General features: G+C 35.2%; 12 protein-coding genes across 12 annotated transcripts; 4 read left to right on the forward strand and 8 right to left on the reverse strand.

The window, feature by feature from the left end:
* Nucleotides 1-905: 905 nt before the first annotated feature.
* AC631_00670 (uncharacterized protein) lies at nt 906-3083 on the forward strand (the record flags this gene model as incomplete). The annotated part of the gene is made up of 1 exon (XM_015609500.1): nt 906-3083. The coding sequence occupies one exon, from the start codon at nt 906-908 to the stop codon at nt 3081-3083; it is 2178 nt and encodes a 725-aa protein (XP_015469633.1).
* Nucleotides 3084-3290: 207 nt separating this feature from the next.
* TIM10 (protein transporter) lies at nt 3291-3566 on the forward strand (the record flags this gene model as incomplete). Its single annotated transcript, XM_015609501.1, has 1 exon — nt 3291-3566. The coding sequence occupies one exon, from the start codon at nt 3291-3293 to the stop codon at nt 3564-3566; it is 276 nt and encodes a 91-aa protein (XP_015469634.1).
* A 164-nt stretch (nt 3567-3730) lies between these two features.
* On the reverse strand, nt 3731-4498 carry CYT2 (cytochrome c1 heme lyase; the record flags this gene model as incomplete). Its single annotated transcript, XM_015609502.1, has 1 exon — nt 3731-4498. One exon carries the CDS (start codon nt 4496-4498, stop codon nt 3731-3733), a length of 768 nt encoding a protein of 255 aa, XP_015469635.1.
* Nucleotides 4499-4733: 235 nt separating this feature from the next.
* Nucleotides 4734-5660, reverse strand: ERV29 (Erv29p; the record flags this gene model as incomplete). The annotated part of the gene is made up of 1 exon (XM_015609503.1): nt 4734-5660. The coding sequence occupies one exon, from the start codon at nt 5658-5660 to the stop codon at nt 4734-4736; it is 927 nt and encodes a 308-aa protein (XP_015469636.1).
* An 844-nt stretch (nt 5661-6504) lies between these two features.
* On the reverse strand, nt 6505-7242 carry AC631_00674 (exosome non-catalytic core subunit; the record flags this gene model as incomplete). Its single annotated transcript, XM_015609504.1, has 1 exon — nt 6505-7242. One exon carries the CDS (start codon nt 7240-7242, stop codon nt 6505-6507), a length of 738 nt encoding a protein of 245 aa, XP_015469637.1.
* A 158-nt stretch (nt 7243-7400) lies between these two features.
* On the reverse strand, nt 7401-8645 carry AC631_00675 (glycosylphosphatidylinositol-alpha 1,4 mannosyltransferase I; the record flags this gene model as incomplete). The annotated part of the gene is made up of 1 exon (XM_015609505.1): nt 7401-8645. The coding sequence occupies one exon, from the start codon at nt 8643-8645 to the stop codon at nt 7401-7403; it is 1245 nt and encodes a 414-aa protein (XP_015469638.1).
* Nucleotides 8646-8765: 120 nt separating this feature from the next.
* Nucleotides 8766-9281, forward strand: AC631_00676 (uncharacterized protein; the record flags this gene model as incomplete). The annotated part of the gene is made up of 1 exon (XM_015609506.1): nt 8766-9281. One exon carries the CDS (start codon nt 8766-8768, stop codon nt 9279-9281), a length of 516 nt encoding a protein of 171 aa, XP_015469639.1.
* A 68-nt stretch (nt 9282-9349) lies between these two features.
* Nucleotides 9350-10270, reverse strand: AC631_00677 (uncharacterized protein; the record flags this gene model as incomplete). Its single annotated transcript, XM_015609507.1, has 1 exon — nt 9350-10270. One exon carries the CDS (start codon nt 10268-10270, stop codon nt 9350-9352), a length of 921 nt encoding a protein of 306 aa, XP_015469640.1.
* A 666-nt stretch (nt 10271-10936) lies between these two features.
* On the forward strand, nt 10937-12745 carry TFG1 (transcription factor IIF subunit; the record flags this gene model as incomplete). The annotated part of the gene is made up of 1 exon (XM_015609508.1): nt 10937-12745. One exon carries the CDS (start codon nt 10937-10939, stop codon nt 12743-12745), a length of 1809 nt encoding a protein of 602 aa, XP_015469641.1.
* A 110-nt stretch (nt 12746-12855) lies between these two features.
* HGH1 (Hgh1p) lies at nt 12856-13947 on the reverse strand (the record flags this gene model as incomplete). Its single annotated transcript, XM_015609509.1, has 1 exon — nt 12856-13947. The coding sequence occupies one exon, from the start codon at nt 13945-13947 to the stop codon at nt 12856-12858; it is 1092 nt and encodes a 363-aa protein (XP_015469642.1).
* A 148-nt stretch (nt 13948-14095) lies between these two features.
* Nucleotides 14096-15865, reverse strand: AC631_00680 (uncharacterized protein; the record flags this gene model as incomplete). Its single annotated transcript, XM_015609510.1, has 1 exon — nt 14096-15865. The coding sequence occupies one exon, from the start codon at nt 15863-15865 to the stop codon at nt 14096-14098; it is 1770 nt and encodes a 589-aa protein (XP_015469643.1).
* A 270-nt stretch (nt 15866-16135) lies between these two features.
* PDC12 (Pdc12p) lies at nt 16136-17905 on the reverse strand (the record flags this gene model as incomplete). Its single annotated transcript, XM_015609511.1, has 1 exon — nt 16136-17905. One exon carries the CDS (start codon nt 17903-17905, stop codon nt 16136-16138), a length of 1770 nt encoding a protein of 589 aa, XP_015469644.1.
* Nucleotides 17906-17951: the final 46 nt, after the last annotated feature.

Below are 17951 nucleotides of genomic sequence, written 5' to 3' on the forward strand. Positions count from 1 at the left end.
TATCTGGGGAACGACATACTTGGTATTAGCAATAAATCAGATAATATAAATGATATTGATACAATTCGTACAAGAATGGAGTCACATATATTCCGAATAGGTAGAACACACGATAAGGCACAAGACTTTATGAGCGAACGAGTGCATGGCTGGACTCATGGGGTTAAACCTCCGTACACAGTATTTAAGTATGAAAAGACACCAATTGGAAATCCGAAGAATATATTCAATAAGGCTGAAAAAGAAAAGATATTTTATCCTAGGGCTATATTTGAAGAAATAGACCATGCATCTTTAATAAAAATGGTAGGTCGCTATCTACCGAATCAAGCGATCTGGGTAACATTTTAATTGAAAACAATTGTGAACACGAAGCAAGCGCTGACCATGGAGGCGGTTTTTCTGGGTTATATTCTATTCCGAAGACAACATTAAATGTCCCTAATAGTTTCACGCTTGATAAGCATAGGAGCAAGTTAGTAACTGAACTTCCCGAGATTTGTTATCAGAATCATGTTGATTTGGACGATATTACTTATACTTTCGGAGGTGTCTATGTCAATAAGTATTGTGATTTCAGACACTTAGGAATTCCTATCGATGTGGATCCAGAGAAGATTTCAATACATTTTCCGTGTGAATTACCTCCGCATGTCGATAAGAACATTCTAATAAGTCCATATATGATGCAAAACCCACATCTTATTATATTTAATGCTTTTCGAAGTACTGTGAGTTATTGTGATACATATTCATCTAGTGATTATCCAGCCCATTTAAATAACGCTTCCGGGTGCCCGATTTCCAAGATTCATATATTCTTTTATGGGGGATTTGAAATCAATGTTGAATCTGTTGAACATATTGCTGAAGTTGACAGGTGGGTGATTAAAAAAAAGTTAGTAATGAATGAGAACGGGTATATTCTAGATATCAGAACGTTGAAGTTTACAAAAATTAGATTAGAGTCTAAAACTCGGGAATTGCTTACTATTGGAAGGATTGGTAATGCCATTGCTGCGAATATAATTGAGCTTTCAGGTGAAGATAAGGAAAAACAAAACAGATGTATACTGCCACCGGTATTTACAGATATTAACAATGATCTTACGTTTCCTTCGAGTCCTTTGGTAAAGCCAGTGAATTTTCCAGAGCCGAAAAATCCTGAGAATATTAGAGAACCTGAATCTTTAGATGCTTCTGTATTGAATGCCTCGAATGGAAAAAGTAATACGTCTGATATTGATTCTATACCACCCATATCTGCTACAAGTTCTTACTCATTTAATATTCTGAAGCAGTTAAATTCGCTGAAATCTTTTGCTATCAATTCAGATGCCTCAAAAATAACACCCACGACTTCTACAAAAAGTAGTAGCATCATACATACTACGGCAGGTCCTAAACTAACACATGCATTATCCAAATCATCGAAAATATTCCATAGACACCAAAAACAACCAAGTGGAGGTACCCCAAAATCACCAACAAACCACCCTTTGAAGAATACATATTCGAATCAAGTAAGAGATAACAGATCAAATTCACAAAATAGTAGACCAGTATCACCAATACTAATAGGTAACCCTATGCCTAAAGCAAATTCACAGAAGACGCCTATGAATTCTGTCAATAGTAGTGTTGATTCAAAACTTTTCCAGAACTCAAATCAAAATGACAAAAAGAAAGATAACTTTTCAAATTTGGAAAGTGATCTGAAACAATCGACCTCACTGATTTCATATGTTAGCACAAATGCGTCGCCTGCTAAAAATGAAAGTCCATTAAATCTTGAAGATGTTGGTTTCAAAACTGCTGATAATGATAATGGCTTCTCTTTTGACAGTCGAAGCAAAAATGCATCTTTCAACAATCAGCATATTAATAGGTCTCAAGAAGGAAGGGTCTCTGTATATATTTTTGGAGGTTTTGAGTGCCATGAAAACGAATTTGGATATCAAACTTTTAGGGCGGTCAATGATTTATTAAGGATTGACATCTCTTGTAAAAAAATCAAGTTTACTGTCGGTTTTGAAGTTGAGGCTTCTATCTCAACAGTTGGTTCAAATGGGATATATTCAAAAATGGGTGAAAACTTGTATTCAGATATTTGGCCTTCTCCAAGGGGTTATTTTGCTTACTCCTTAATCGATCATAACCAAACTACAGATGAGAATTGCTACTGGGACATAGAATCCCGAAATCCATTGCATTCAGAATCTGATGACCAAGATGACGATCCAGGTTTTCCTAATCGTTATTCCAGAGCAATGTCTCCTGTTTCAGATAGCATTTCCTCAAGCTCTACTTCGCTTCAAACCGCAAGTAGCAAAGGCATGTCTACAAGAACACTCAATTCAAAAACAGTTGAGGGTTTTTTTAATGGCAAAGCTTTATTAATCCAAGGTGGATGTAATGAAAACTTTGAAACATTTAGTGAATTCTACATTTTTGTCTTTGAAACAGGAAAATGGCAGAGTTTATCTACTTACGTTTATGACTATTTCAATTCTCACAAGCAACCTTACGAGGATGACGATGCTTCCATATTCGTTAAGGAAAATGAGGTCGCCAATCCAAAGCTAGTAGAAGCTGAATTAAGAGCCTGTCATCATAGCGCATTGTATTATAAGAACGACGAAAAGGATTACCTATTCTTTGTTGGAGGATTCACTAATGATTATTTGAGATATTTCGATAATGAGCCTCATACAAGTGATAAATTTGACGTTTCTAGGCTAAGTAAGCTACAATTTGCACCTATGAATTCCAACACCCTTCGCGTTATGGTGTTGAATTTACAGACCCAAACATGGCGATTTCTTAAATATTACTACGATGTTAGCCATTCTACTCATGAAAATTTTTTGAAAATATTAAATTCAAATTCAGCTTGGAAGAATGCAAGAATTAGTAACTTTGGTGGTTGTGTTTCATTAAATGGCAAGGCAATTACCATTTGCCATGGTATGGCTTGCGCGGTCCCTGAAAAAAGAGAGGATTTAGCGAAGTTGAAGTTAGACGTACCGGACACTTCAATATTATGGGGTGCTCATGTCAGATTTTCCTTCCCTAGTTTGTAGATTAGTCAATGTATACTATGTTAATTTATCTGTATCATTATAGTAGGTGTTGCACATTAAAAAAAAACATTTATTTAATCATTAATGTTACGTAATCAGTTGCCGATTTTTCAAAGAAGCACAAATTTCCAAAGAAATAGAAGGCAATCAAAAAGAAGATATATTTTCTTGATATATACTATTTAAACTAAAATAATAAGATATACAATGTTCGGATTAGGTGGTGCTGCTCCTCAAATTTCGTCTCAACAAAAGTTACAAGCTGCTGAAGCTGAATTAGACATGGTTACTGGTATGTTCAACCAATTGGTCGAACAATGTCATTCTAAATGTATCAACAAGACTTACAATGATTCAGAAGTTTCTAAGCAAGAAGCTCTTTGTTTAGATAGATGTGTTGCTAAATATTTTGAAACCAATGTCCAAGTAGGTGAGCACATGCAAAAAATGGGTCAATCTGGTCAATTTATGGGTAGACAATAGATTTATTAACTAGTTGATGGGTTAATACTAAATTCTACTTCACGGTAAAGTTATTATTTGTGTTAACTATTTATTTTGTATATAATTATATTAAAGTTAATGAATAAACAGAAAATAATATTTCATAGTCTAGATATTTACAAGTCAAGATGAGAAAAGTAGTCCTATTCCCAACCAAAGGCTCTTCCCAAACGTAATTTTACTCCTTCCCAATTATTAAGTTTTGGCCTTACATCCAAGAAGAAGCTTGCACCTTCTCCATTACCGCCGTAGAAATCGATAACGTATTCTACTTCTGTTCCACATCTATCGACTATCCAATCGTGTCTATCGAAGGGCTTCTCGTATCCTAAAATAGTCGAGTTGAACCATGCTCTTGGAGTAAGCTTTTTCAGGTCACCTTTGAAACTTGTCAACTTTATGCCACCACACTGTTCTAAAGATTGCTGATAATGTGATCTTTCCCAGTTTAAAATGTGCAGCCATGCTTTTTCATTAACCGCATTATGTATAGGTACAACTGTTTTCATATCCTGTGCCTCAGGATTCCAATTTTTACGCTTCATTGCTTCGAAGAATTGCTTCTGAGATGGATATATCCAATTTGATTGACCAGAGGTACGAGGAATGGAACTAACCTCTCTCTCAGTTGGGAGCTTGGAGTTTTTATCGTTGATTTCGGTAGGTGAACTGTCCAATTTGTCCGAACTACAAGTAGCTGTGGAACTTACTTCTATAGCTTCCGGTTCTTGTTTGGTGGTTTGTACAACTGAAACTTTGCTTAACCAGTCGGATCTAGCATCATGATCTACAGGACATTTCGGTTGGTCATTTGGAACAGGAACCGGTTCTGGTGGAGTTTTTGCTTTCTTCAACCAAGCATCTCTGGTAGAGTGGTCAACTGGACACTTACTTTGCTCTTCTTCTGCCATTTAATAATTAAATTATGCCAACTATTTAAACTGATTAATGTAGTATTTCTTATTGAACGAAAAAATTAGAGGGTGCGCTCGTGATGTCATTGCAAACAAAACGTAAGAATACATAATAGTATAATTCTTTGGGTTACATTTTGGGAATCCCAAATGATAATATATAGTATATAGGTACATACATATATGATATGCTCAATCATTAATTTAAACCAATAACAATGTAAGAAATTGGTTAATAGATTTTTTTCTTTTCATCCAACGATAATTCTCCAGCACCTGCATTAACAATAATCATTAAACCACCGACAATCGACAATGTCTGGAAGAATTCGTACTTCAAGAAGTCACGAGTGGAATCATGAGAACCATATTGCCAGAATTGATTAACAAAGACATTATATCCGAACAATAAGACTGTCAAAATAAAAGCAGCAAACTTAGTCTTGTATCCAACGATTATGGAACCACATGAAACGAAACCACTCAAGATGATAACTAGCCTGGTGAATGACCATGACGCAGAAAAAACAAACCCTAAAAATAATAAGACCAATAATAATCTACCTGCTAATAAGAAATATTTCTTGTTGTCTTGGTTGTTTATCATTGGCAAGCCTGGCATAGACAACGATCTTTTGTCTCTAACCAAAGTATCGGAAAATGCGAGGATTAAGCCCCCAACAACCGATAAGTTTCTCAAGATAAATTGGCCATCGAAAATCAAACCGTAAGCCAAGCCTTGTAAGGCAACAATGCATACTAATGCAACAGTTGCTACTTCCGGCTTTTTTCTCAAGACCAATAACGTTGATGCACTCAACATAACCAACACATTGGAAATCAAAAACACAACTGTGAACCAACGCCAGAGATGTCTGTAGTTGTACAAGTAGTACACTTGTTCCGACCATTGTGTCATTATTCTCAAGGAATCTTCGTAGAAAGTGGCCACGATAAATGCTCTTCCAATAGATGGTACATATGGCTTCAAAGGTGCCGTATATTCATCAATTAAGTCCTCCACCTTTTTAGAAAAATCTTCAAATTGATCTAAAGCTGACTTAGAGTTAGAAACTGGTCCTATGTTGGCCTGAGGTTGTCCTCCGCCAATTGGCCCTCTAAACTGATTGTTAAATTGATTTGCTCCTCTGTAAGACATAATTTAGTTTTCGTTTCTTCCACCTGTAGAATATTTTTAAGTCTTTGATATTCTCTTAATGGATCTTATCCTAATGGCTCACACACTCAATTCTTTCTATTTAAAACTTGATCTAAAAAAAATCTTCTTTATAACGGCCTTGACCTTGATTTGTTTGGTGAGGGTTACTAAATTTGACACGCAAGTTGTTTTGTCCTGTGTGCAATTATCAATTTTAATACTTCTACAAACCAATAGCTGCAAATATGGTGCTTTCGTAAGTTATGAGTCTACTGTGTATCTTAGGATCGTATTGACTTATAACAATAGTGGTGTCCTTCAAAGTCCTTTTTCAGAACGTCTAATATAAGCAGTGTCTGCTTGTTTCGCTCTACTTGAAATTCCAAAATGTCTTGTGAAAATCGCTAAAAAAAAATCAGTGATCAGATCAAGAAAAAGTCACCAAATATAGAACAAGCAAAATACCTATAATATTAAAATATGCATTATGGGAACTTCTATAATTCTATTATAGATTTGCTAACTATTGATTCTAAATAGAGCTAATTGGAAAAGTTATCTGATATATTTGATAGTGGAAGTAAAGTTCAAGGGTGATGCGGTGGCTCAATGGTAGAGCTTTCGACTCCAGATCGAAGGGTTGCAGGTTCAATTCCTGTCCGTGTCAATTCCTTTCTTTTTAATTTTTGTTGCCGAACCAAAAAGTATATTAATTGCAGTAGTTTAAGAACTAAAATACAACCTTTTATGATTATTAATGGCCTATTTCGCCTTAGCCTACAGCTTGTCAGCAAATTATATTAAAAACTTGTGAATTTTTATCTTATTTCTATTATACATACATCTATTGGTCAACAAGTCTAGAAGATCTAATATTACCATGCTTTCTAACTTCATTGTCCATTAAGTCACGAACTCTGTGGCCACCCGCTATACCAATAGCCAAAACGGATTCCAACAAGTCCAATGGCATCTTGTCTTCCAAAAGTAACAATGCCAATTTCTCACTTTTACCCACGACTCCGATAGTCAAACAACTCATGTCATTTTCCTCTAATGTATTCAAATCTAATAATGGTGTTTGGTCGTATAATCCAGCACTAATGGCAGAAACATAGTCATACATCGCAACACCAGCATCTATCAATGCTAAAGTGATTGCGTTAGTCATTCCAGCCAACAAACCACCATCTTGACACAACACATGCAAGTTTATCTGTATAACAGTTCTTGGGTATAATTTACATATAACACTTTGTTCGAATGTTCTTTCCAAAGTCGTCTTTAACTCTATTAATCTCTTTTCGTTTTTCAATCTTTTCTTTCTTTCGATTGTAGAAAAATTAGCTATGGATAAGTTAATTTCTATGCTTGCCTTAGATGAATTCGTTTGTGATTTTAAACTAGGTTCCATCGGTCCTTGTACCATGCATATAATCTTGGTGTTTCCTTGCTCGATATACGATGATCCATCTGATGAGCTTGGATGCGTATTTATACGACATTCAAAGCGACGCAATTCGTTCCATCTCCTTCCATCAATTCTCAACCCTTCTGGAGAGTATAATTCCATACGAGACATTATTGATTGCTAGTTTAGGTTCAATAACTACATATAAAGTAAGATCTTTTTTTTTCATTTCATCATCTACAAATAAATTATGTGCAGGCGTAACTTTCAAAAGATTGCAAAAAATGCCTTCTATACTCTAAATACCTTTTTAAATTGCCACTAAGATATTACGATACGTTATTTAAGTCATCGATAAATACACTTAAGATCCAGCAATTACTTAGGTAGAAAAAACACGAGGAAAAAATTAATCCATTATCGAATGTGCTGATGCCCAAAAATTCTAATTGATAAGCAAAGTATAGCCATGATCCCTGGGATATAACCCAAAGTAATAGAGCCAGAATTCCCTTCAATATTTGACTTTGTGAACAAAGCTTTGATCTGGCCAAGTAATGAGGTAAAAATATAAGGAACCAAATAAAATATTGGGAAGTAATCACTTTATTAAATGTTACGAATGCAAATGTTTGAATAAAAATACAGGATATTAAATCACGACGAGCAAACAACAATGGTAATATCAATGCCGAAATTGATAGTTGTGGTAACATAACAAACTTTTCCGTATTTCCAGAATAGAAATTGAGTGACGATTCTGTAATTTCAGATAATGCCGACTTATAGTATAAAGCAACATTAAAAACAGAAAAATTATGTCTATGATCAATTCTAATCAAATGGTATAAATACGAGTTATACAAAAACTCAAAGCCATAGATTGAATACATTATACCGCTGAATACTCCGACAGTAGCTATTGTGGTGATTAAAAACTTAACGTTAGTTCTATTAACCCACTTAACAATTGGTAGATCTATGAAAGGTGTTCCTGAGGTCGCCAAATAAAGCATAATACTGGGTAAGTATATGACTGGATATATTTTAAAATGGATAGATAAACCTAACCAGAATCCTGATGCAATAATAGACTTTTTAATAATTAAGTAATATAATGAAAGCATAATCATTACAGTCAAAACGCTCTCCGAGGATCCTCTGGTACTTATGGTAATTACCATTGGATTCAAAAGCCAAATTGACGACAAAATTATTACCTTATTCATAGTTAGCTTTTTGCCAGCAATTGATATTCCACTCAATAGTCTGAGAATAATTATTCCTGTAATTAGATCACTGATCATGAAGATGTATTTTCCAAAATTTTCCCACTGACCTCCCCAGCAGGTTGGTATCAACATCCATGCAAGCAATGGGGTATATCTATATGTTTCGCGAGAATATGGTGAATATCCCTCGTAGACATACTTAGCGGCATCAGAAAATACTACATAATCAATGTCAGTATATTTCACGGTCATATACTTATCTTGGTAAAGACCGAAAACAAAAAATCCAATTCTAATAAGAAGTGATAACACTACTATATGTGATATGGATAATTGCAACATCTTGTAGAACTAAGCTGATTTGTTTTCAATAAAGACAAATCTTCAATTTTTTTATTCTCAAATATAAGCGAGGTTAAAAAATCAACCCCAGTATAACCTATTAGTTGATTCTACAGTACTATGTCATCAAATCCACAAGAAGAAATATACAAGGAATACCTAAATTACGATTGGGACTCGTTTACTGAATTCCAAGATGGTTTACAAGAAATTTTAGATAACTATCTAAATAATTTAAAAGAACAAGATCCATCTGTAACAAGTATTCCAGCGTTAGACAAACAACAATTAATCGACCAAGCTAAGTGCTTCTTTTATTGCAGTCACACAGATAATATCTTAAATTTGGATGACTTTAATGAATGGAAAATACATAATGGGGATAAATATAACAAGAACAAGAAAATTACTGAAATAACGGATGAGTCAGAAGATCCAGTCTGTAATACAGATAGCACGGAACCACCTTATTCTTCGAATTATCAGAAGTTAGTTGAATTAATTGTCTCTGGTAAACCTGTTCCAGGCATCAAGCAAATACCTGATACGGTTGTACCAGATCAGAGTTCGAAGCCAGAGGCTAAGCAAAGATTAAAGCCATGGGAAGTTGAAGCACATAACAATGACGAAGATTAAGATTGTAAATGGAATTCATCATTACTATATCAGCTTTATTATTCTATAAATATCTAATATACTATACATTAATGCAAAAATCTCATTACTGCTTCAAAGGCAGCCAAAGCAGCGGCATTGGCAGGGAAGGATCTCAAGATCGAAGGACCAAAACCTCTTGTAAAGCCTCCTAGGCCTTTTGTATTGTAAATGTATTTAACTGCATCAATCCATCTAGGGAATTTCTTCTCTGATCTTATTGGGTTGTCTGTCATGATAGTCTGTTTGACTACATCGGCAGGATATGCAAAAATCCAAAAAACAGTTGCTGATAATCCTCCGGACCAGAAATTAATGGCAGGCTTTGAAAGTTTGGTGTTATCTTCAAACCATTGCGTAAATAACTCGTATGAACCCCACCAGAATATGAAATTTGTTCTAAATATCATAGTTGAGAGTAACCCACTGTAGATACCTCTAATGCCCGTGGTCTGATATAATTTTTTAGCGACATCGACAGGTCCAGAATATATTTTAGTATTTGCATCATATTGAACTTGAAGTCTGGCTTTAAATTGTTCAATTGGTGCCGCTACAAAGGACACAGTCAATCCACTTCCCAATCCTGCTATGACGTGCCCTAATATTGGCAACTTCTTCTCTTCCAGATAAAAAGTATCCTTAACTACTCTCCTGTAGACATGCAATGACCCAAGCATTACTGAATCCATCAAAACCCAACCTACCAATGGAGGAGTGAACCCTTTATAGAAACCTCTGACACCTTCGTTTCTTACTGTTTTAAACACACAATCCATAGGTCCCTTAAACTTGCCATCCGATGCAGTTTGTAATCTCACTTTAATTGTATCGAATGGATGACCCACAATGTTCTTCATTACCCCAGAAAACATTCCTGCAACGAATCCAAGATACTTTGGTGGGGCATTCTTGACCACTTTCTCCGGTGAATAGATATTATCTTCCTTTTCTTGAACCACTATTGACATATTTTCTTTTATTTCAAACCTATTTATCCTTATAATTTGACTCGATAACTCTTTTTCTCCTTATTTGACCTAGATAGATATAAACTTATAGATAAACTAACAGAAAGCTTTGAAAAATTATCTCCAATAATCATTTTTTGGCAGATGAATCATAATCGGTGCGAAACAGCCGTTATCGGTTAAATTCATTGCAACATACATTTGTTCTATTCCTTATGCTTAATATTACTTCTGATTGACAATTATCTGCTCTCCCAATAGGTATTGACCTAAAAATTGTCAATCCTATTGCATATATACCCAAGATATAATATTTGGCATTTTTGTCTATTTGGAACCTCTCGTTCAAGGAATTCCGTAAAGATCCCTAGTTAACCACGACTCAAAAATAAACATACTAATCGATAAAATACACATCCGATGTGATGTTTATCATTTTCTTGAAGTTTTACCGACACCAGCACTTTATAGTGGTAATATCTCTCTAGTTGGACATGGCGGGAACATTGATTTAATGTCTTAAAATTAATGTCGTGTTTCCAGTATACGACATTGAACGACATCTATTTTATATGTAAAATGATTCTCTGTTATTAGAGTAAGATAAATTTGATACTTCTTCATCTATTTTGATCAGTATATATATCTATCTATCTATAATTTGACATGAGCCATCTGCCTGTAAAGAAAGAGGTGACAGTTAAAAAGGAAGAAGCAGATGGAAAGTCTTCGCCAGCAACGACCTCATCAAATGGTAAAAGTTCAACCGACCAAGGATGGCAAGACATCCCGCTAAAGTGTTGTACAAAAGAGGATATCAAAGACATTCGATATCACATAATGAAGTTTCAGTCGAAGCAGAACGTCGATATCATTGATAACTTCACGAAGCCAGTGAGGTTGCATAGAAAGGACCCGAGGAATATCCAATTTCACTTGACAAGAGCGGAAGTCGATAAGCGTAAGAGAGAAGAAGAGGAAGCCAAAATTGAGAAAGAAAAGCAAAAGCAGGAGTCTATTGAAGCCGCTGAAAAGGAGGCAATAGCGAATGGAGAAGATCCTAAAAATATCAACAGAGATGAGGTGGATATGTCTCAGGTCGCACCAGATGGAGGAGCCAGAAAGCTGAAGAAAAGCTTATTCAAGAGAAAAACCAGGCAAATAAATCTCATGGACGATCAAAAGAGGAAATTGAGGTACGAGGAGTACTATCCGTGGGTTATAGAGGACTATGATGGGAAGAACGTCTTTGTTGGTAACTACGAGGCAGGGTCATCGGACACACAGCAGGTTCTATTTGTTTTTGATAAAGATGGATTCAAAATGGTACCGGCAGAAAAGGTCTACAAGTTTACCCAAAGAAATAAATATGCAACGTTGACACTAGAAGAGGCCGAGGCCAAAATGGAGAAAAACTCATCCGTTCCGAGGTGGTTGATGAAGCATATGGAAGATAACTCCGGGTTAGAAGGTGCCACAGCAGACCAAAGATTTAGACATAATGTAGGTTCTTCAAGAAACGGTAATGCCCTGACCTCGTCTACTAGTAGAGGGAGATTAAGAACTGTTTTGGGCGGCTCGACTTCAAACGAACGAGACTCTGATCATGACGATCTAGATTTTGATGAAGAATTTGCAGATGATGAAGAGGCACCAATCATGGATGGTGATGAAGAAGAAAACAAATTATCTGAACAAAAGATTAAGAAGGAAATGTTGAAAGCAGCCCATTTTGATGGTCAATCTGATGCCGAAGTGGATGATGATGACTTAGATGATTTGTTTGAAACAGAGAAATCTAGAAAAGTTGATAAAGAAGGTAAAAAATTACGTAAAGTGTTGAATAAAACTGAGGGTGGTGTATATGATAGTGATGATGATGATGATAAATTGAACCCTTACTTATCAAAATCCGATTTGGAAAGTGATGATGAAAGCGACGATGACATTGCTATCAAGAAGGAAGATGAGGATAAGTTATTGGATAATTCAACTTCTGATAAGCCAGCGCAAAGAGCATTCACGGCTCAAAACATTGGTGATGGGTTCGTCATTGTTAGGGCACCGCCTTCATTTTTAAGTGGATTTCCAAATGGTGATTGGAATCCAAATGGACGTAAAAGGCCAGCATTGGTTAATAATGATCCTAATAAGAAGGCAAAAATTGACGATGGTAAAACAAAATTGAAGATAGCAGTCAAGAAAGAAAATGGTAGTCCATCACCTTCATTACCTGGTAGTCCTATTAACGCAACGCTGGATGTAGATTTAACATCAGGAGGACCAGATAATGTTTTAGTAACGGTCAAGGAAGTGTTAGATATTGTCAAAGATAATCCATTAACTACCAAGGAATTGTTGTTTGGTTTAAAGAATAGAGTAAATGCTCATAAAGATAACAAGTTAAGGATTATCAGTATCGTTAAGCAGAATTTGAGATTAGTAGACGGAAAATTAGTCTTGAAGGAAGAATAATTGGTAGATTTGTACGTTCCAAATTTAGTGTTTACATCATATATACTCAAATATACGCTATATTTACGGATTGTATCAACTAGTATTACATATAACGTTACAGTATTTATCTATAAAATCTCAACAACTTTATCGTCTTCATCATCACTTTCTTCTTCCTCTTCTTGGTTTTCTTCCTTGGCCTCGTCTCTCATCAACATTTGAACCAATCTATCACACAATTCAACTACATCCTCTTCTTCCTGCATAACTTTATGCAATTCCCTGACTAATGGATAAACCGATTTTTCTCTAAGATACTCTCTTACTTCCCTAGTTGTACATAATAATAATAATGATTCTAAATGAGTGCAGATAATTGCCTTTACTGGATCCCTCTTTTTATCAGATGGTAATAATTGTAATTCATCAGGTAAGTTGAACATATCATCTTCATCAAGTTCTTCAGGACCAGCAATTGGCAATAATATATATGGCAAAATATTTATTTTATCATCTGTCAATAGATTCATGTGTGGTCTTGAGTCAAATAATGAATTCTTAATAGTTGATGCAACACCTTCCCTTCTAATCTTAGAATCGTACTTTTCAGTGAATACTAACAACTTAGATATTGGTACAACTTCGTCATAGGCTTGCTCTGTGATAAAATATTCTCTACCTTGTAAAAATCTAGAAATATCAGCAAAAAAGTAGGCTAAATAATCATAGTCTGCGTATTTATTCAAGGATCTATCAAAACCCTTCACAAAACAATCCATTAAGCAATCCATAGCTTTCGAAGATTTAAAGATTTTCTTTTGTTCATCATTGTGGGTAATATTGAAATCAAATACTTTAGTAATATTGTCATTTTTAGCTAAGTTTGTCAATAAAATACACATTAAGTCTGCGTTTAAGTTCTTAGAGTTAATCACAGCAGAAACCAAAAATTTCAAGAATTCTTCATCCTCCACAATTAAATTTCTCATAGTTAAATCATCGCATAAATTAGCTAATATGGTTACAGACTGTCCGACAGTGGTCTTACCTTCATCTCTTGCTAATTTCTTTAAATCCTTAATAGCTTCATAGTTATCGTAACTGAAAACTTGTTGATGAGCACCTTGTGAATAACCAACTAAATTATCCAAAGCAATTTGAATTACCGCTGGTTGGGGTGCATGTAAAAATGATACTAATTCTTCTAACTCGGTGGGCATATTTTACTTTATATCCGTTATAAGTTATACCTAGCTTACAAATGCAATTTATAAAATCATCTACAAAAATTTTTCAGAATATATTTTAAATGTTACGAGCCTGAGATTTTGAGGTTACAGAAAAATATAAAATTTGCAACTAGTTCCATTAAAGTAATTCATCGTCCAACTTATCAACAACTTGCAAATAATAATAATAAAAGGCAATTAGTTGAAAGTGGCTATCAATTAATAACTTTTCATCTATCGAATGAATATTATCCGATGTCGAAATTCCAGGTGTATATCTAAAAATATTCCTAGTTAAATCCCAATAGGATTTCGTATCAGTGTTACCAGTACTAATGAAAGGTGATACTATGAATGTTTCACTTGCTTCCAGAGATACTAGCTCTTCGTACAAGTATCTCAAAGATCCTCCAAATGTGTTCCAAATTTTGTCATTTATAGGTGTGATTGGTGCAGGCTCAAGCAGACCAACTAAAGAATAATTAAAATAGCCATTAGGAGTACGCTTCCTAATCTCTTCACCGTTAAAAACTATACCTAAGTCAAATCTTTCTGCAACATTCTTGACTTGACCCAAAACCTTATCAGTGACCATTTCAACAGATTCCTCAACTGCAATACGATGATTAACTAAAACCGATGCATATTCTGGTAGGGCATTTGATTTGGTTCCTCCCTGAACCATATCTACTGCCTGAGATGTGGTAACTAAAAATTTAGTCTCTGGGTATTTCGACAAGTACTTTAATACTTCCTTATTTGCATCTACATCGAAATGAGATTTTAATATGTTTTTTCTTAAGGTTCTATCAACTGTTGAAGAATGCTCTGCAATACACTGTAATTGGTTCAAGACCGGGTTTGCATTAGTTATAATACTCTTGAATTGTTCATCTTCAATTTCAGAGATTAACTTGGCTAAAATTCCAATCAGCGTATGTTGAGGCGGGACTGATGAATGTCCGCCAGGAGTGAATAGGTCAATAACAGAATCTAAATAACCCTTTTCTCCGGTTGCAGGTAATATGAACTTTCTTCCCTCTATAGTTTCATATCCTTGAGTTCCCTCGTCTATAATAGCATATAACGAATCATGACCGTATCTCTTTTCAATGTGTTTGTAAATCTCGTAAGCTCCTGATCCAGAAGACTCTTCGTCATAACCAAATGCTAGTATTATAGTTCTTTCTGGTGAGAACTTTCCTTCACTAAGGAGCAACTCGGCTGTCTCTAATAAACCTATTAATAAGTTCTTACAATCAGATACACCCCGACCGTACAAAAACTCCCCATCGTCAATACCATCGAATGGTGGGTAGGTCCATTGATTCATAGTTTTGGGGTCTACTGGAACAACGTCCATATGAGCTGCGAGCATTATTGGTTTTTTATCTGATGAACCCTTCCATGTGTAAACAAGACTGAATTTATTGATAGTCTCAACCTTCAAGTTCTGGTGAACTTCAGGAAACGTCTTCTTCAAAAAAGTATGAAATTCTTCAAACTTCTTCCATTTAGGCTCCAATTCATATAATTTTTCATATGTTTCGGCAGAATTGGGATTGATCATATCGTCATAGACTTCTGTGGATATCTTGATTGAGTCGGCTAGCTTTTTTAGAGATTCATTTTTAAAGCTATCATCATGCAATATTTTTAGCAAAGTATCATTGTTGTACAAATACTTCAATGGATCAACCTTATCTACTATTGGGCATAAAGAATCAGGATTGTGAGGATCGTTCGGAGATGGTGGTTTCAATAAGCTTAATACATGCCCTATATTTGAAAAATAAAGCAAGGCACTAATTATACCAACAATGGTCAATGGGATTTTCCACTGCTTTCTTGAAATCTCTCCATCTCTTGGATCGTGATACGTTGGGAGTCCCTTTTCTGTCAATTCCATCATAAGAATGATTTTCCTGTTCAAATTCGGAAAGATTCAGTTTCTTATCTCAAATTTTATAGAAAGATGATAAGACATAATGCGAGCAACCATTTGAGATGACAAAATTCACGAAATTTAAACTAAATCAAGTAAAATTAAATATAATTATTATTTTTTATCATAAGAAAGAAGTAAAACGTAGAAACTATATATCTATATTTCTCATACGAGAGGCATCATTATTCTTGGGAAATTACTATGGATATTTAGGATATTGAGTATTTGCTATTAATTTGCAGCATTCGTCTTCGCCAGATATTCAGCTTGCTTGATTAAATTAGTACTAGCATCCATACGTGGTAACATGACTTCAACCATACGTATTTTAGTGTTTTCTTTGAACTCCTTATCTCTGAAAATATCTTCAGCTTCACCAATGGTGGAGATTCTAATTGCATCGTAATCCTCAGCACTAAATAACGGCAATAAATCTAAATTTTTCCAAGGTTGAACATCATTATAGGTGGCATTTTCACCATGAATTAATCTTTCGATAGTGTAGCCATCGTTATTCAAGACAAATAAGTATGGTTTTGTCTTCCATTTTATCATGGTTGATATTTCTTGCGCAGTCAATTGTAAGGAACCATCACCTATGAATAATATAACTCTTTTAGAGGGGTCAATTTCTTCGGCGGCCATGACAGCACCTAATGTTGCACCAACTGTAAAACCAATAGATCCCCATAAAACTTGCGAAATACCGGTCGTATTATTAGGGAATCTAGATTGCACGATACCAAATGCAGAGGTACCGGTTTCAGTGATAATAATATCACCTTCTCTGAACCATGATGATACCCTAGTCCACAACCACTCTTGAGTTAATTTGGAATCTCTTGACGCTGGAGTATTAACCAACTTAACCTTTGGAACTGGTTGAGGCTTATAGTGTGATGCGGCCTTTCCAACCTTCTTCAATAAATGCTGTAAGGCTTCTTTCATTTGAACACCAGGGAATGTTGCCTGTCTAATCTTGGTATAGTCAGAATGGAATTCAACTATATTTTTTGTTTTATAACTGTATGAGAAAGACCCAGTATTGAAGTCAGATAATAAAGATCCGATAGATAAAATCAAATCTGCATTTTCTACTGCTTCTTTGACTTCAGGATGAGATAAGTTACCAACGTAAACACCTCCAAATCTTGAAGAGACAGAACTACCATGGTCTAGTTTTTTCTGGATCTTTTCAATTGAGGTAGGATCATCCTCTAATAAACCACCAACACCTCCTTCATCGATTGTACCTTTTCCCATTGGGGTAGTAAAGACAGGGAATTGAGTGATTTCGACCAATTCTTTGGTTTCTTGTTTACAATTATGTCTCGATGCACAAGCATCAACTAAAATTATCGGATTCTTACTTTCTTCGATCAATTTTAAGATAGAGTCGACAACTTCTTCTTCAGCTTCAGCGTCGTTTGGCTTCAATGACAAATCGAGAGGCTTTTCCAACAAGGAAGAAGAAACAGTCAATTCAACCAAATTAGCTGGTATTCCAAGATAGACAGGCCTTTGATAAACATAAGCATCTCTAATGCATCTATCAATTTCAGCTGGGGCACTTTGAATATCAGACAAAAATGCGGTTGTGTGACTAATATTCTTTGACATTCTGTGGAAAACTGTAAAGTCACCATTACCCAAAGTATGATGAAGTAATAATTGATTAGCTTGGGATGAAATTGATGGAACACCTACAACATGTAATAAGCCAACGTGTTCTGCGTAAGCTCCCGCAACACCATTGACTGCACTCAATTCACCAACACCGAATGTTGTTACAAGGCAAGCAAGACCCTTGACTCTAGAATACCCATCAGCAGCATATGCAGCATTCAATTCGTTAGCATTACCAGCCCATCTCATACCATCTACCTCATAGATTTTATCTAATAAGGTCAAATTAAAGTCCCCTGGCAACCCGAAAATGGTTGACACTTCTACTTGCTTGAGTCTTTCAAAAAGATATTTTCCTAAGGCAATATCTGACATTGTTATATATAATATTCTGATTAGTTTATTTGCTATACTGTTTAAT

This window comes from Debaryomyces fabryi, assembly GCF_001447935.2.
Source record: "Debaryomyces fabryi strain CBS 789 chromosome Unknown contig00008, whole genome shotgun sequence".
In the NCBI taxonomy this organism is placed as follows: Eukaryota; Fungi; Ascomycota; class Pichiomycetes; order Serinales; family Debaryomycetaceae; genus Debaryomyces; species Debaryomyces fabryi.